The sequence below is a fragment of the Oncorhynchus tshawytscha genome, linkage group LG02 (genome assembly GCF_018296145.1).
Source record: "Oncorhynchus tshawytscha isolate Ot180627B linkage group LG02, Otsh_v2.0, whole genome shotgun sequence".
In the NCBI taxonomy this organism is placed as follows: domain Eukaryota; kingdom Metazoa; phylum Chordata; class Actinopteri; order Salmoniformes; family Salmonidae; genus Oncorhynchus; species Oncorhynchus tshawytscha.
This window is the reverse complement of record NC_056430.1, coordinates 65,824,379-65,841,491: the sequence shown is the minus strand read 5'-3', so window position 1 is coordinate 65,841,491 and position 17,113 is coordinate 65,824,379. Positions and strand designations below refer to the sequence as shown.

The window sequence follows — 17,113 nt, the reverse complement described above, 5'->3', positions numbered from 1 at the left end:
GGTGTTTTAGGCTGGGTTTCTGTACAGCACTTTGTGACATCAGCTGACAGTAAGGGCTTTATAAATACATTTTTATTGATAAGGCCTACTGTCCGAATTGGTCAGAATAATGAAGCCTAGGCTAATGAATTTTGAAGTTGTTTTGAATGAATCATTTTGTTGAATTCATGTAAAGAAAGATAAAACAAAGATTTATAAAAGTTACTAAATGTAATTTTATTACAATGCAGCAAGTGTAGAGTAAAACTACCATTCGAATAGCTTATCAGCAGAACATAACAAACCTTTCATACATTTTTTTAATCACTTGACAAAAGAAAGCTTTACACATTCATTTTCAACATTTTCACAACAAATACCAATGAATTTACATTAAAAAATGTACAAATAAGTGCAAATAATCTGATGCTTGTTTTATATGTAACAGACATTTTCTGCATTATGTTTCAACAGAAGATTGTGATTCAAACCAACCTAAAAGGACATTTAGTCAGTTGTCTGAATGCTATATAAGCTTTGAAAGCCAGAATGTTGACCCTTTTAAGTTCTCATCTTCTGGAACTTCAAGGTCCACATTTGATGCACTGAAGTCGAGACTTCTGAGTGTATGAGATCTACGGTTTGACTCTTCCTTGTGATGATTTTTCAGGCTCCCAGTTCCGTCTGGTACATCCCCTTTGAGATGTTTGGGAAATACAGTGACAAAATATCCTTCTTGATCTTCAGACATTTTGGGGTTTGAACCATGAGTAAAATTTGGCATGGAAGTTCCAATTTCAGACTGTTTTGGACTCCTTTTTGTTCTGCCAGTTTCACCAGCTGGGGCTTTCCTATGATGTTTATTGCCCTTGAGGTCAGTTCTACTCAAATTTAAATCTGGCTGTGAAACCTCTACTCCATACCCTGGGGGTGGGAGTTTAGGAACTGAGGCGTTAATACTGGCAGGACTTGAGTCTATATCAAGGTCTGGTATTCTTGTATGACTACCCAATTTAGAAGTCTTGGATTTGGGCATTTTTAATTTCCCTGTGGGATCATGAAGGTCTGAACCTCTCAGTTCCAAACCAGACGCTTCATACTCAACTTTTGGCAAATCAATATCTGCAATGGGATAACTGGCCCTTCCTTTGACCTTCCTAGACTTCCTATCAGTGTGTGGCAGTGTCACTTCTGTATCTATGTCTTCTGCTTGCACTTTTATATGTGCTCCACCTGGGATATCAGATCTGCGTTTACTATGAGATGCCACTTTGTATTCTGGGCTTCTGGTATCAGCTTTGGGTATGCTCAGGCTGACATCTGGGTGACTAACTTTCAAGTCTGGCGCTTTTAGATTCACTTTAACCTTTGGAGGAGAAATGTCATTTGTTTTCATAAAGTCCATATGTGTACCTGCCCTTAGATTGGGACTTCCAAACTGAGGCAATTTAAAGGATGGCAGTTTGAATTTTTCAGATTGTATAGCAATGTCACTGTCTGGCAAATTGAGATCAGCTTGGGGGCCTTTGAGATTACCAGAGGGAACATTTATGTCTAAATCTGGACTACCGATCCCTGTGTTTACTTTCGGGGCTGACAAACTCAGGTCCGGTCCATCAATGTCTCCATCTATTCCAGGATCTGGACCTTTCAAGCCAGAAAGGCCGAATTTAGGCATTTTGACGTGGGGCATTTTGAATTTCCCAGAGGGTGAATCAATGTTCATATCTGGAGTGTCTACATCTATCTTAGGGGCGTCTAGGTCAACTGTAGGTAGGTCCAGGTGTCGTGAACCAATTCCACCTTTCATATTTGACAATTTAAAACCTATGTCAGCACTGATGTCATGATCTGGTCTTTTTGGACTAGACAACACAAATTTAGGCATTTTGGGCATTTTGAATGAAGGAGTGTTGATGTCCAAATCAGGGGCTTTGATGCTATCATTTGGCCTCTCTATGGTTGGAACTCTGAATCTACCTGAGGGCATATCTGGAGCATTGAGGTCTAGTTTGGGCCCTCTGATATGACCCTTAGGTAGTCTCAAATCTGGGGGACTGATTCCCCCTTTTAGCTTTGGTGCTGAGAGGTCAATATTGGGTAAATCATAAACTACATTTGGGCCAGATAGTCCAAAATCAGGCATTTTCAAATCAGGCATTTTTAGACCTGTTTTGGGACCTTTGAGGTTAGCTGTGGGGGTATTGATATCAATATCTGGGCCCTCTAAGTCTCCATCAATGTCAACATCTGGTCTCTTTAGGCCCCTGAATTTAGGCATTTTAAATTTGGGCATTTTTAATTTCCCAGAAGATGCATTTATGTCAAGATCTGGGGGATTCACATCTAGTTTAGGGGCTTTGAGGTCAGCATCTGGTAAATGCATGTCTGGGGAACCAATTCCCCCCTTTATCTTTGGGGCTTTGAAATTCAGTTTTGTGGATTTTGGCATTTTACCAGACAGCCCAACTTTGGGCATTTTCAGTTTACCAGAGGGGCCGTTAATGTCCAGATCAGGAGCATTCAGATCAACCTTTGGTTTCTTCAATGTAGGTACATTGACTTTACCTGAGGGCATATTAAAGTTTACATCTGGTGCATTGAGGTCTAATTTGGGGCCTTTGAGATCTACATGTGGCAGATCCAAATCTGGGGGACTTATTCCCCCTTTAAACTTGGGGGCTGAAAGATTTAAGTCAGGCCCCTTCATTTTTGGTCCAGAGAATCCTAAATCTGGCATCTTGAAAGTTGGCATTTTGAGTTTTCCTGATGGACTGTCAATATCAGTGTCTGGAAGGTTTAGGTCTGCTTTGGGACCCTTAAATTTGGGAGATGACAAGTTCACATCTGGTCCCTCTATAGCGCCATTAATGTCAACATCTGGTCCCTTTAGGCCTCTGAATTTAGGCACCTTGAATTTCCCTGAGGGTGCATTGATGTCGAGATCTGGAGCATTCACATCTAGTTTAGGGGCTTTGAGGTCAGCATCTGGTAAATTCAGGCCTGGGAAATCAATTCCCCCCTTCATCTTTGGAGCTTTAAGATTTAATTTGGGAGATTTTGGCATTGTACCAGACAGCCCAAATTTAGGCATCTTGAATTTCCCTGAGGGTGCATTGATGTTGAGATCTGGAGCATTCACATCTAGTTTAGGGGCTTTGAGGTCAGCATCTGGTAAATTCAGGTCTGGAAAATCAATTCCCCCCTTCATCTTTGGAGCTTTAAGATTTAATTTGGGAGATTTTGGCATTGTACCAGACAGCCCAAATTTAGGCATCTTGAATTTCCCCGAGGGTGCATTGATGTCGAAATCTGGAGCATTCACATCTAGTTTAGGGGCTTTGAGGTCAGCATCTGGGAAATTCAGGTCTGGAAAATCAATTCCCCCCTTCATTTTTGGAGCTTTAAGATTTAATTTGGGAGATTTTGGCATTGTACCAGACAGCCCAAATTTAGGCATCTTGAATTTCCCTGAGGGTGCATTGATGTCGAAATCTGGAGCATTCACATCTAGTTTAGGGGCTTTGAGGTCAGCATCTGGTAAATTCAGGTCTGGAAAATCAATTCCCCCCTTCATCTTTGGAGCTTTAAGATTTAATTTGGGAGATTTTGGCATTGTACCAGACAGCCCAAATTTAGGCATCTTGAATATCCCTGAGGGTGCATTGATGTTGAGATCTGGAGCATTCACATCTAGTTTAGGGGCTTTGAGGTCAGCATCTGGGAAATTCAGGTCTGGAAAATCAATTCCCCCCTTTATCTTTGGAGCTTTAAGATTTAATTTGGGAGATTTTGGCATTGTACCAGACAGCCCAAATTTAGGCATCTTGAATTTCCCTGAGGGTGCATTGATGTCGAGATCTGGAGCATTCACATCTAGTTTAGGGGCTTTGAGGTCAGCATCTGGTAAATTCAGGTCTGGAAAATCAATTCCCCCCTTTATCTTTGGAGCTTTAAGATTTAATTTGGGAGATTTTGGCATTGTACCAGACAGCCCAAATTTAGGCATCTTGAATTTCCCTGAGGGTGCATTGATGTCGAAATCTGGAGCATTCACATCTAGTTTAGGGGCTTTGAGGTCAGCATCTGGTAAATTCAGGTCTGGAAAATCAATTCCCCCCTTCATTTTTGGAGCTTTAAGATTTAATTTGGGAGATTTTGGCATTGTACCAGACAGCCCAAATTTAGGCATCTTGAATTTCCCTGAGGGTGCATTGATGTCGAAATCTGGAGCATTCACATCTAGTTTAGGGGCTTTGAGGTCAGCATCTGGTAAATTCAGGTCTGGAAAATCAATTCCCCCCTTCATCTTTGGAGCTTTAAGATTTAATTTGGGAGATTTTGGCATTGTACCAGACAGCCCAAATTTAGGCATCTTGAATATCCCTGAGGGTGCATTGATGTTGAGATCTGGAGCATTCACATCTAGTTTAGGGGCTTTGAGGTCAGCATCTGGGAAATTCAGGTCTGGAAAATCAATTCCCCCCTTCATCTTTGGAGCTTTAAGATTTAATTTGGGAGATTTTGGCATTGTACCAGACAGCCCAAATTTAGGCATCTTGAATTTCCCTGAGGGTGCATTGATGTCGAGATCTGGAGCATTCACATCTAGTTTAGGGGCTTTGAGGTCAGCATCTGGTAAATTCAGGTCTGGAAAATCAATTCCCCCCTTTATCTTTGGAGCTTTAAGATTTAATTTGGGAGATTTTGGCATTGTACCAGACAGCCCAAATTTAGGCATCTTGAATTTCCCTGAGGGTGCATTGATGTCGAAATCTGGAGCATTCACATCTAGTTTAGGGGCTTTGAGGTCAGCATCTGGTAAATTCAGGTCTGGAAAATCAATTCCCCCTTCATCTTTGGAGCTTTAAGATTTAATTTGGGAGATTTTGGCATTGTACCAGACAGCCCAAATTTAGGCATCTTGAATTTCCCTGAGGGTGCATTGATGTCGAAATCTGGAGCATTCACATCTAGTTTAGGGGCTTTGAGGTCAGCATCTGGTAAATTCAGGTCTGGAAAATCAATTCCCCCCTTCATCTTTGGAGCTTTAAGATTTAATTTGGGAGATTTTGACATTTTACCAGACAGCCCAAATTTGGGCATTTTCAGTTTACCAGAGGGGCCGTTAATGTCCAGATCAGGAGCATTCAGATCAACCTTTGGTTTCTTCAATGTAGGTACTTTGACTTTACTTGAGGGCATATTAAGGTTTACATCTGGTTTATTGAGGTCTAATTTGGGGCCTTTGAGGTCTCTATCTGGCAGATCCAAATCTGGGGGACTAATTCCCCCTTTAAACTTGGGGGCTGAAAGATCCAAGTCTGGATTCTTTACCTCAAAGTCAGGCCCTCGTACATCTGGCCCTGAGAAGCCAAAGTCTGGCACCTTTAAACTTGGCATCTTTAATTTTCCAGATGGGCTACCAACATCCAAGTCTGGTCGTTTGGAAGATAATAAGCTCAGATCTGGTCCATCCAAGTCTCCATCAATGCCAACCTCAGGCCCTTTAGGGCCCGAAAGGGCAAATTTAGGCATCTTAAACTTTGGCATTTTGAATTTTTCTGGGGGTGCATCAATGTCAATATCTGGAGTGTTTATTTCTAATTTAGGTGCTTTCAGGTTGACTTTGGGTAAATTCAAGTCAGGCGCATCAAGCCCACCTTTTATCTTGGGAGCTTTGAGACTTACCTTTGGTGTTTTTACATCAGCATCAATGCCCAGATCTGGTCTTTTTAGGCCAGATAACCCAAATTTGGGCATCTTCAGTTTACCAGAGGAGGCATCCACATTGAAATCAGGTGCTTTGAGTTCTGCATGTGGTTCCTGTAGTTTGAATTTACCTGAGGGTATATCAATATCTGGAGTACTGAGGTCAGGCAGACGGACGTCTAATGGACACATCTCAGCCGCTGAGAGGTCCAGGTCTGGAGTCCGAACTCTTGGTCCAGATATATTAAAGTCAGGCATACCAAGACTTAGTGTTTTGATCTTCCCAGATGGGATACCAATGTTTGCATCTGGTAACTCTATATCTATTTTGGAACCTTTAAGGTCTACTGAAGGTAAATCTAGATCAGGGTCATTCAGGTCAGGAGCACCAATCAAAGAGGTTTTAAGATGCATGTTTGGTGTCTTTAAAACTGCATCAATGTCTAAATTTGGTCCTTTTGGTACTGTGTGAGAGAGCCTAACCTTAGGCAATTCAAAATAACCAGAGGGATCATCCACATCAAGGTTGGGGGTTTTCAGTTTTTTGGAGGACCAGACTCTGATTTTACTTGATGGCATATTCATTATGCTGACATCTGGGGCTTGCAGATCTAGATGAGGACTTTTGAGATTAACATCTGGTGTTTGTAGGTCTCTTTGGGGACCTTTAAAATTAACTCCAAGCATATCTTTATTTGGGATCCTCATATTTGGTGTATCAACCTCAAGGCTGGGTACATTTACTCTGGGTCCAGAGAGACCCAAGTCAGGTATCTTAAATTTGGGTATTTTAACATTTTTGCCTCTTTCAATATCAAACATTGGGGCATTGATATTTAAAGTAGGTCCAGGGACAACCTCCTCTGGTAGATTGAGCTCTGCTTTTGGGACATTGATATCTCCTACAACTTTGGAAAGTGGATCTATAACTTTCAGGTCAAGATCAGGGCATTTGAGGTCAACTTCGGGCAAAGACATATCAAATTCTAGAACATCGATAGCATCTATATCAGTTTCAAGATTTGGCCTTTCCAGGTTAACTGATGGAGCATCAATGTTTAGTGACCCATTCAAATGAGGCAGGGAGAGATCTGATGTACTAATGTTGGCATTAGGCAATGAAAGTTCTCCACCGCGAGCATCAGGTACCTTGCCTTTGACATCAAGTTTAGGCACCTTTAACTTTGGAGCAGAGAATTTGAGGTCTGGAGACTCTAGGTAGGTAGGAGCATCTACTTTGGGTGTCTCCACAACTGGGTAATCTGTGTTGAGGACAGGGAGTTTGAGGTCATCTTTCACTTTATGCTTGTCCCAGAGAGATCCCGGTCCCTTGCCCTTCACCTGTCCATTATGGGAGCCTCTTTCCCCAGCACCTGCAGGTTGTCCAGGGCTGTCATCTGTCATGAACCTATTTATTTTGGCATTGTAGAGTCTATTATATGAATCCTTCAGCATCTGTGAAGAGAAACCAATCCTTAAAGGGACAGTTCAAGATGTTGGCAATGAAGCCCTTTTATCAACCTCCCCAGAGTCAGGTGAACTCGTGGATACCATTTTTATGTTTTTGCCTCCAGTATGAAGGAAGTTGGAGGTAGTTTTACTGGGCCAATGCTAACTAGCATTACGGCAATGACTGGAAATTCTACAGGAACAGCTAGCATGCTAGCTTTCAGTCATTGCGCTAATGCTAGTTAGCAACTTCCTTCAAACTACACGCAGAGACATAAAAATGTTATCCACAAGGTTATCTGACTCTGGGGAAGTAAATAAAGGGCTTCATTGCCAACATCTCAAACTGACCCTTTACCCTTTATTAACAAACAACATATTTTATCCAGCAACCTTCTGAAATAATTTCCCCCCTCTTATTCTATTTACTAAATATATTCCACAAACCTCCTCTGGTGCTTTGATGCTGTCCAAGGTCCCCATACTCTTGCTCAAATAATTTTTCGTTAGAACTTGAACCTTCTCATCAAATCCATTATCATCCATCAGCTTCAGTATTTTCAACACATCGTCTTTCGAAAGTTGGTCAAAGTTGATCGTGGCACCCACAATTTCATCTCCTGAAAAAATAAACATCTTCACTGTTACACATCTTCACTGTTTTACTGTTCCACAAAATTCAGACAACAATCCAAAATGTGAAATTTTACATTTTCTCAAAGTAATGTAAGTACCGCAACAGAAAGTGTATACATTAAATAAGAGACTCATACCTTCTTTGAGCCCGTGATTGCCAGAAGAGCCACCGATAATGCTGGAGATGACCAATCCTCCTTTTTCTGATTCATCCAGCATCAGCCCCTCAGACAGGCTCCTTCTTCTCCGGTGACCAGGCTAAAAGCAGATATACAAAGGTAGGTGTGTAGCATCAGCATTGCTCATGTTTCAATAACCCAAACATCAAGTAGAATTTCAACAATGAACTTAAAAATGTTATTTACAATAGTTTTTTAAAAATAGATTTTTGAAATAGAATTCACTTCCAGAAAGCAATGTTGGGGCATAGGTGTTTTTCAAAAAGTAAATTTCCTGTTGCTTAGCTTATTGTGTTGGAATATGCTTGTTATTACCATCATCATGGCTAATGGATAAATGATCTCACATACGATGATCGTTCTGATGTTTTCACAGCAGCCATTAATGAAATCAATTAAAAATACATTTTGCTTGGTTTCATTCTATAATTATCAAATCATATAGGCCTAAACATTGCAGCATACTTTCATAGCCTTCAAGAGTATCAAATGCAAAGAAAGGTAATATTTCCACTCCAGAATAAAAACTACAAACAAATACAATAATGGCACAGCTCATTTTACCATAATGACCAAAATCAGCTGAAACCACAACTAAAGAGGGGCTATGGAGGGGTAGCCTGTTTACATAAGCAAATAGGTACATGGTTGACACCCAGGTAGCTGTACCTTTGAGGTATTTGAGGTGTGGCCTTGGGAGCTGGAGGGAACAACAGGAACAAGATTGTCCATGGAAATAGAGACAAGTGCACTATAGTTGGGTGTACACTCAGAAGTGACCACACCCACCACTTTCTATTATGAAAAGCTTGCTGGGCAGGGGCTCAAATGAAGTTATTTGTAAACAGTATAAGTTGTGTAAGTGATTTGTGTCACATGCTTAGTGACACTGCTGCTCTATGAGCAATACATTGTGTGCTTTGCTACCAATTCCACAATGATCACAATAATCATAATTTACTTAATCATCATCAAATACCTCCAAAATATGAATATGTAAAAATATGAATCACTCAGATTTACTAAACTACACTGAGTATACCAAACATTAGGAACACCTAATGCACTCCCATTTTGCCCTCAGAACAGCCTCAATTGTTTGGGGCATGGACTCTACAAGGTGTTGAAAGTGTTCCACAGGGATGTTGGCCCATGTTGACTCCAATGCTTCCCACGGTTGTGTCAAGTTGACTGGATGTCCTTTGGGTGGTGGACCATTCTTAATACACACTGGAAATGGTTGAGTGTGAAAAACCCAGCAGGAAACTTAAATCAGTTTTACCTAATTTTTATCAGCATCTTACATGTGCAACCAGAGGGAAAAAGATTCTAGTCCACCTTTACTCCACACACAGAGATGCGTTCAAAGCTCTCCCTTGCCCTCCATTTGGCATATCTGACCATAATTATATCCCCCTGATTCCTGCTTACAAGCAAAAATTCAAGCAGGAAGCACCACTGACTCGGTCTATAATAAAGTGGTCAGATGAAGCAGATGCTAAACTACAGGACTGTTTTGCTAGCACAGACTGGAATATGCTCCAGGATTCTTCCGATGGTATTGAGGAGTACACCACACTCACTGGCTTTGTCAATAAGTGCATCGAGGACTTCGTCCCCACAGTGACTGTACGTACATACCCCAACCAGAAGCCATGGATTACAGTCAACATTCTCTCTGAGCTAAAGGGTAGAGCTGCTGCTTTCAAGGAGCGGGACTCTAACACAGAAACTAATAAGAAATCCCTCTATGACCTCCGAAGAACATATCAAACTGGCAAAACATCAATACAGGACTAAGATCGAAACGTGCTACACCGGCTCCAATGCTTGTCGGATGTGGCAGGGCTTGCAAACGATTACAGACTACAAAGGGAAGCACAGCCGAGAGCTGCCCAGTGACACAATAGCCTACCAGACAAGCTAAATAACTTCTATGTTCGCTTCGAAGCAAGTAACACTGAAACATGCATGAGAGCATCAGCTGTTCCGGACGACTGTGTGATCATGCTCTCTGCAGCTGATGTGAGTAAGACCTTCAAACAGGTCAACATTCCGCAGGGCCAGGCGGGTTACCAGGACGTGTACTCCGAGCATGCGCTGACCAACTGGCAAGTGTCTTCACTGACATTTTCAACCTCTCCCTGTCTCGGTCTTTAATACCAATATGTTTCAAGCAGACCACCACAGACCATCACTGTGTCCAAGAACACTAAGGTAACCTGCCTAAATGACTACCAACCCGTAGCACTAATGTCTGTAGCCATGAAATGCTTTGAAAGGCTGGTCATGGCTCACACCAACACCATTATCCCAGAAACCCACTCCAATTTGCATACCGCACCAACAGATCCACAGATGATGCAATCTCTATTGCACTCCACACTGCCCTTTCACACCTGGACAAAAGGAACACCTATGTGAAAATGCTATTCATTGACTACAGCTCAGCATTCAACACCATAGTGCCCTCAAAGCTCATCACTAAGCTAAGGACCCTGGGACTAAACACCTTCCTCTGCAACTGGATCCTGGACTTCCTGACGGGCCGCCCCCAGATGGTAAGGGTAGGTAACAACACATCCGCCACATCCGCCTTCAACACGGGGGCCCCTCAGGGGTGCCACCTCAGTCCCCTCCTGTACTCCCTGTTCACTCATGACTGCACGGCCAGGCTCGACTCCAACACCATCATTAAGTTTGCTGATGACACAACAGTGGTAGGCCTGATCACTGACAAAGATGAGACAGCCTATAGGGAGGTCAGAGACCTTACCGTGTGGTGCAAGGAAACAACCTCTCCCTCAACTTGATCAAGACAAAGGAGATGATTGTGGACTACAGGAAAAGGAGGACCGAGCACGCCCCCATTCTCATCGACGGGCCTGTAGTGGAGCAGGTTGAGAGCTTCAAGTTCCTTGGCGTCCACATCACCAACAAACTAACATGGTCCAAGCACACCAAGACAGTCATTGAGAAGGCACGAGAAAACCTATTCCCCCTCGGGAGACTGAACAGATTTGGCATGGGTCCTCAGATCCTCAAAAGGTTATAAAGCTGCACCATCGAGAGCATCCTGACGGTTTGCATCACTGCCTGGTATGGCAACTGCTAGGCCTCCGACCGCAAGTCACTACAGAGAATAGTGTGTAAGGCCCAGTACATTACCGTGGCGAAGTTTCCTGCCATCCAGGACCTCTATACCAGGCGGTGATTTCAAAGACTCCAGCCACCCTGGACTGTTCTCTCTGTTAGACTGTTCTCTCTGTTAACGCATGGCAAACGGTATCGGATCGCCAAGTCTAGGTCCAAGAGGCTTCTAAACAGCTTCTACCTCCAAGCCATAAGACTCCTGAACGGCTAATAAAATGGCTACCCAGACTATTTGCATTGCCCCCCCCCCCCTCTTCTGAGCTGCTGCTATTCTCTGTTATTATCTATGCATAGTCATTTTAATAACTCTACCTACATGTACATATTACCTTAATTACTTCGACACCGGTGCCCCTACACATTGACTCTGTACCGGTACCCCCTGTATATAGCCCCCTATTGTTATTTACAGCTGCTCTTTAATTATTTGTTATTCTTCTCTCTTACTTTTTGTTTAGGTATTTTCTTAAAACTGCAATGTTGGTTAAGGGCTTGTAAGTAAGCATTTCACTGTAAGGTCTACCTACACCTGTTGTATTTGGCGCGTGTGACAAATACAATTTGATTTGATTTGAGTTGTTCTTGACACAAATCAGTGCGCCTGGCACCTACTACCGTAGCCCGTTCAATGGCACTTAAATGTTTTGTCTTGACCATTCACCGTCTGAATGGCACACATACATGTCTCAATTGTCTCAAGGTTTAAAAATTATTCTTTAACCTGTCTCCTTCCCTTCATCTACGCTGATTGACGTGGATTTACCAAGTGACATCAATAAGGGATCATAGCTTTCAGCTGGATTCACCTGGTCAGCAATGTTCCCTCTAGACTCGAGACTGGCTGCGAAAGTTTATTGAATTGTTTTATTTCTGCCTTTTCTATTCCAAACATTCTGAAATTCACTAAAGCATCCCATGTATGTAACTTTAGTCTTTCACTTTTCAATGCTGCGCAGCTCCCTCGGGAGAAATATCAGCCCACGGAGAGACGTTCTCGAGCAGTGGACACCAACTGGTTGATCGATTTTTATATTTGTCTCGGGCTGTTGACGGTAGGTGCACCCGATTCCGCTGCCTGGCGTACTTGGCAGGAGAACTGTTGCGATTTTGAACCATTTAATGTGTCTGAAGGTACAACTCTACCTTCCCAACGGGCCAGGAGAGTCTGTGTACTATATATCTACCACTGGCCAATCCGAGGGCTCAGATGACCATGTCTGCAATAACGTGGCAGGCATAAAAGAAAACTACAGCAAAGTTGAAACTGTCAGATTTCAAAACGTTTCAAACCATGAGACTGTCAATTCCTTTTTATGAGTGTGTTCATGTTTAAGTTCTTACTCAGCACTGTCAAGGCTTTGTATTCAACACTTTTATAAACCATAAAATGTACATTCTTCCTATTTCCACTCAGCTTTAAAACAAGCACTGCAGTAGTAATGAATGAGCACTGGTGTAAAGTACTAAAGCAAAAATACTTGAAATTACTACTTTAGTAGTTTTTTTGGGGTATCTGTACTTTACTATTTATATTTTTGACAACTTTCACTTTCACTTCACTACATTCCTAAAGAAAATGATGTACTTTTTACTCCATACATTTCCCTGACACCCAAAAGTACTCATTACATTTTGAATGCTTAGCAGGACAGGAAATTGTCTAATTCACACACTTATCAAAAGAACATCCCTGGTCATCCATACTGCCTCTGATCTGGCAGACTCACTAAACACATGCTTCGTTTGTAAATTATATCTCAGTGTTGGAGCGTGGCCCTGGATATCCGTAACATAAGGAATTTGAAATTATTTATACTTTTACTTTTGATACTTAAGTATATTTTAGCAATTACATTTACTTTTGATACTTAAGTATATTTAAAACCAAATACTTTTAGACTTTTACTCAAGTAGTATTTTAGTGGATGACTTTCACTTTTACTTGAGTCATTTTTTATTCAGGTATCATTACTTTTGTTCAAGTATAACAATTGGGTACTTTTTCCACCACTGTGAATGAGTAGGAAAGCATATCGATAGGCTTGCATTGTTGTTATTAGCAGCAGCTTGGATCTTTTTTAATATCGAAGAATATTTAACTTACTCTGTTCATAGGAGAAACAACATGAATTTGTGCATGCGGCAGAAATAAAGCGGTGGTACTCGAATTTTGCCATCAGCTGGAAGACGGTGACCCTTTGTGGTCAGTGTCAATGGTAGAAAGGGAGAGAGGAGGGATGTAATCAGAGCTGTAGTAGGCCTATATGCAAATATACCATTGCCATATATGGATCTGTGCCATTTACTTTGAGCTGGACTGTGTTTACAGCATGAGCGGTCTTGAGTAGATGTGCTTGTTTTGGGATCAAAGCAAGAGCTGCATGTAGCCATGTGTGCACATTTTGTTCATTTCCTTTGCTACTTAGTGAGTTATTAGCCCAGTTATGGATAATTTGCAGGCAACAATAGGGGAGTGCTTGCTTCTTTACAAGACCACAAAAAATGAGCATTTTTAGACATCTTTGAAAAGCCAGTCAGGTAAAGGGATTTTTTTTTGTCTTAAAGGGGGAAATGTTGTATTTTGAGATAGGCTTTAATAAGCTCAGTAGCAAATAGGCAGAGGGTAGCATCATTTGTCTGGTATGGAAATAATCATGCATTTTATTTTGTAAAGTGGTTTCTTGGATCAAACAACAACAACATTTTCAGTCCACTCCCTTGTCTGAAGGACAAGTGGATAAACAGGTTGAAGTCAAGCACTGCATGTTGTTTTCAAAAGTCTCATGGAATGTTGGCCGACATTGAACACCACACATCGGCTGCTACTGTAGGCTGAATGATAAAACAGCTATTTTCATGTTAAAATGTTATGGGATGGAGTTCTCCATTGTTTTTGATGGCAGGTTACTCTGGTAGCAGTGAAGTCAGAGGAGGAAGGGGAGGACCATCCTCAGTGAGTTTCATAAAATAAACACATTATAAAACTATACTAAATATAATCACATCACCAAATAATTCATTAAAACACATTATTTGGAAATTAAGGTCTACAGTAGCCTCATCAGCACTCTGTAGGGTACCACCATGGTGTATCCGGAGGACAGCTAGCTTCCATTCTCTTCTGGATACATTGACTTCAATGCAAAACCTAGGAGGTTCATGTCTCCCTCCACATTCAATACGCTTAAACAGGAATTATGACAACAGCCGGAGGACGTCGATCAACCTACCAGAGCTCTTGCAGCCCGAACTGACATGTTGTTCACCCAATTAAAGGATCTAGCACTGCAGTGCATAAAATGTTGTGAGTAGTTGACTCCGACAGAGAAAGACAATATTTGAACAGTTTTGAACAAATGTATTTCTTCCAAAATGAAGGAGAAGTAAGAGAGAGATAGAGAGATTTCGTATTTTTTTCCCCTTTCAGTTTCACCGACTTAGCTAGCAAATGCAGCTAGCTAGTTTAGCCTACTCAAACACCCTGCTTAAACAGAGGGATGCTATGTTAGCTAGCTACTGTGGCTATGACTATCCAACACAACATTGGAACTCTTCCAAGTCAAGGTAAGCTTTTGTTTTAACTAATTTATTACCACCGCGGACTGCCGGTGTAAGTCCTAAACTGCTTACTTACTGCACACTGTAACGTTACTTCATGATCCTAGTGGGTTTACTGACATGTTAGTTATGTTAGCTATGCTGACAATTACATTCCTTTAGCTAATATGGTGTAGGCTGTGTGTAGCGGGTATGATATGGTTTGGCATTGAAAGATTTTTTTTGCCTGGTCACATACAGCTGTGTTGTGCATTGAAGTCCATAAGCGAAGGGAAACAGTGAGAGCAGGAGAGCGCATACATGCAAGAAGGAATACAACATGGCTGCTACGAAAGTGAACTGTGTTTTAGCATGATCAGGGGTGTATTCGTTCTGCAGATTCTGTTGAAAAATGTTTATTAAACGGAAGCAAACGGATCAAAATGGGATTAAACATACCTACATTTGTCCAATAGAAACTCTCGTATGCAAGTGTTGGACTAATGATTACACTGTATATCAGCTAGAAGCAGGCAAGTAGTGTGCAAGGCAGTATTAAATGTGTCACTGTGTGTTCATGTGTCACTGTCTGTCATCTAACATTTTTCTCTCGACCTGTGTGCACCTACGTTGTAAACTTTCATTCAATAAGCTAGGTTGTAGAAACCTCATGATGGGTATAGGGAGTATCATGTAGTAGCCTAAACCTATTGCAGTTACAATGAACTGGGTGAATGGAATATGAATGACAGTCATCCAATATGCTGTAATAGAAATAAGGCCTACTCATGGAAAAAAAAATCATCCTCCCTCATCTTAAATGGCACTGACTGCCACCGTCTGGTAGGCCCACATTATGATCAAATAGCCTCAGTAGCCTACTTGGCCACTGTTAAAACTTAAAGCAGGAACAGCCTCAGTGTTCACAGTAAATGCACACTGGAGGTTGCACGGAAATGTCACAATGCTGAAATTTGCTCAGTGCTGCAAAAGGTTCCTGGTTCCTGAGTTAATTAAGCAATTAACATACCATCATGTATAAAACAAAAGCTGGGCAAGCCATTATTTTGGCTACCATGGCTATTCTTCCATTTTGGCTACTATGGCTATGCCCCCATAGGATGAAAATGCCCTCATTCACAGGGCCCGAGTGGTAACTGAATGGTTTGATGAGCATGAAAACGATGTAAACCAAATGCCATGGCAGTCTCAGTCACCAGATCTCAACCCAATGGAACACTTATGGGAGATTCTGGAGTGGCGCCTGAGACAGCGTTTTCCAACACTATCAACAAAACATCAAATGACAGACTTTCTTGAGGAAGAATGGTGCCTCATCCCTCCAATAGAGTCCCAGCAGACACTTGTAGAATCTATGCCAGGGTGCATTGAATCTGATGTGGCTCGTGGCGGCCCAACGCCCTATTAAGACACTTTATGTTGGTGTTTCCTTTATTTTGGCAGTTACCTGTATATGCACTCAAAGAAGAGTGGACTGACAGTAAGCTAAAAGCTGCAATCATACTTTATGAAACATGACAATTACTCTGTTAAAATAATTCCCCTTATTTGACTTTCATTCACATTGTGCAGAGCTGTAAGAGATTAGAGGCTGACTGAGATTTTCTCCAAGTCTAAAGTAGTATTTTATGGACTCTCTTTTGACTCAAGACAAACTGTATGCATGTGAATATTTAACTTTTAATATGTACTGTACTGTACATACTACTTTCCAAAATATGCCAATTCAGAGTGTCTCTTCAAAATCTATGGCTTCTCCTACTCTACATGCATTCTTAATATTTTTTTTCAGGTAAAAAAAAATTCACATCAGCATATTAAAAAAACTTGACACTCATCCAGCTACTACAACGATTACATCATTGTGAACTTCTTAAACAAAGCAATAGTACTTGGCACCATATAGTCTGGATGGAGTACTTAAGCAAAAGTTGACAACTCTTACCTTAGGCTCCATTGGGCAATTTTGACTGGGTTTGCTCTTGTTATTCAGCCATTGAAGAGTTTAACCGCCAATGTGAGAGAGTTGCGACACAGTGTTATCGGTTTCTGACGTTTACTCCTGTAGGACTGCCTACTCCGTGCCTCAGTCAGCGAAAGCATACTCTCCGCTAAAGCAGACAAACGGGTTCCACATTTGGCATGTCTTTCCAGCTGCACACCGTCACACACCCTCCACACCGTCACACACCCTCCCCAGTCCAGGTAGGCACGGTGATCACTGAAACCTGGCCTCTCAAGACTGGAACTGTGAGATAGAGGGGGAAAAACAAACAGAGCATTCTCCACGCCAAGACAGGTGGAAAACAAATGGTCTGGTAAAAGAAAAGAAAGTGCAGAGGTGTGCCAAAAAGTTGTCTTGTTTCAAGGGAGGGGCAGCTAGGCGTTCATTCATGACTCGTGGTAAGACACAACAATGAAGATGTGGCATGATCTAGGGATTAGAT

At 41.7% G+C, this 17,113-nt stretch overlaps 2 protein-coding genes across 2 annotated transcripts; both read right to left on the bottom strand.

Moving 5' to 3' along the window:
* Window positions 1–191: 191 nt before the first annotated feature.
* Window positions 192–4,809, bottom strand: LOC112265230 (neuroblast differentiation-associated protein AHNAK). Its single transcript, XM_024442358.2, has one exon. It carries the CDS (start codon window positions 4,718–4,720, stop codon window positions 506–508), a length of 4,215 nt encoding a protein of 1,404 aa, XP_024298126.2. The 5' UTR covers window positions 4,721–4,809; the 3' UTR covers window positions 192–505.
* On the bottom strand, window positions 4,807–16,896 carry LOC112266081 (neuroblast differentiation-associated protein AHNAK). Its single transcript, XM_042303043.1, has 4 exons — window positions 16,612–16,896; window positions 7,914–8,034; window positions 7,588–7,760; window positions 4,807–7,146 (listed from the first exon to the last, which is right to left on the bottom strand). The coding sequence occupies exons 1-4, from the start codon at window positions 16,621–16,623 to the stop codon at window positions 4,807–4,809; spliced, it is 2,646 nt and encodes an 881-aa protein (XP_042158977.1). The 5' UTR covers window positions 16,624–16,896.
* Window positions 16,897–17,113: the final 217 nt, after the last annotated feature.

Excerpts from the sequence above, each read along its gene's own strand:
- LOC112265230 (XM_024442358.2), bottom strand. The coding sequence starts at position 4,720 with ATGCCTAAATTTGGGCTGTCTGGTACAATGCCAAAATCTCCCAAATTA.
- LOC112266081 (XM_042303043.1), bottom strand. Across the intron at positions 7,761-7,913 it reads CAATCACGGGCTCAAAGAAG|GAGATGAAATTGTGGGTGCC; the intron begins GTATGAGTCTCT and ends TTATTTTTTCAG. Across the intron at positions 7,147-7,587 it reads GCATCAAAGCACCAGAGGAG|ATGCTGAAGGATTCATATAA; the intron begins GTTTGTGGAATA and ends TTCTCTTCACAG.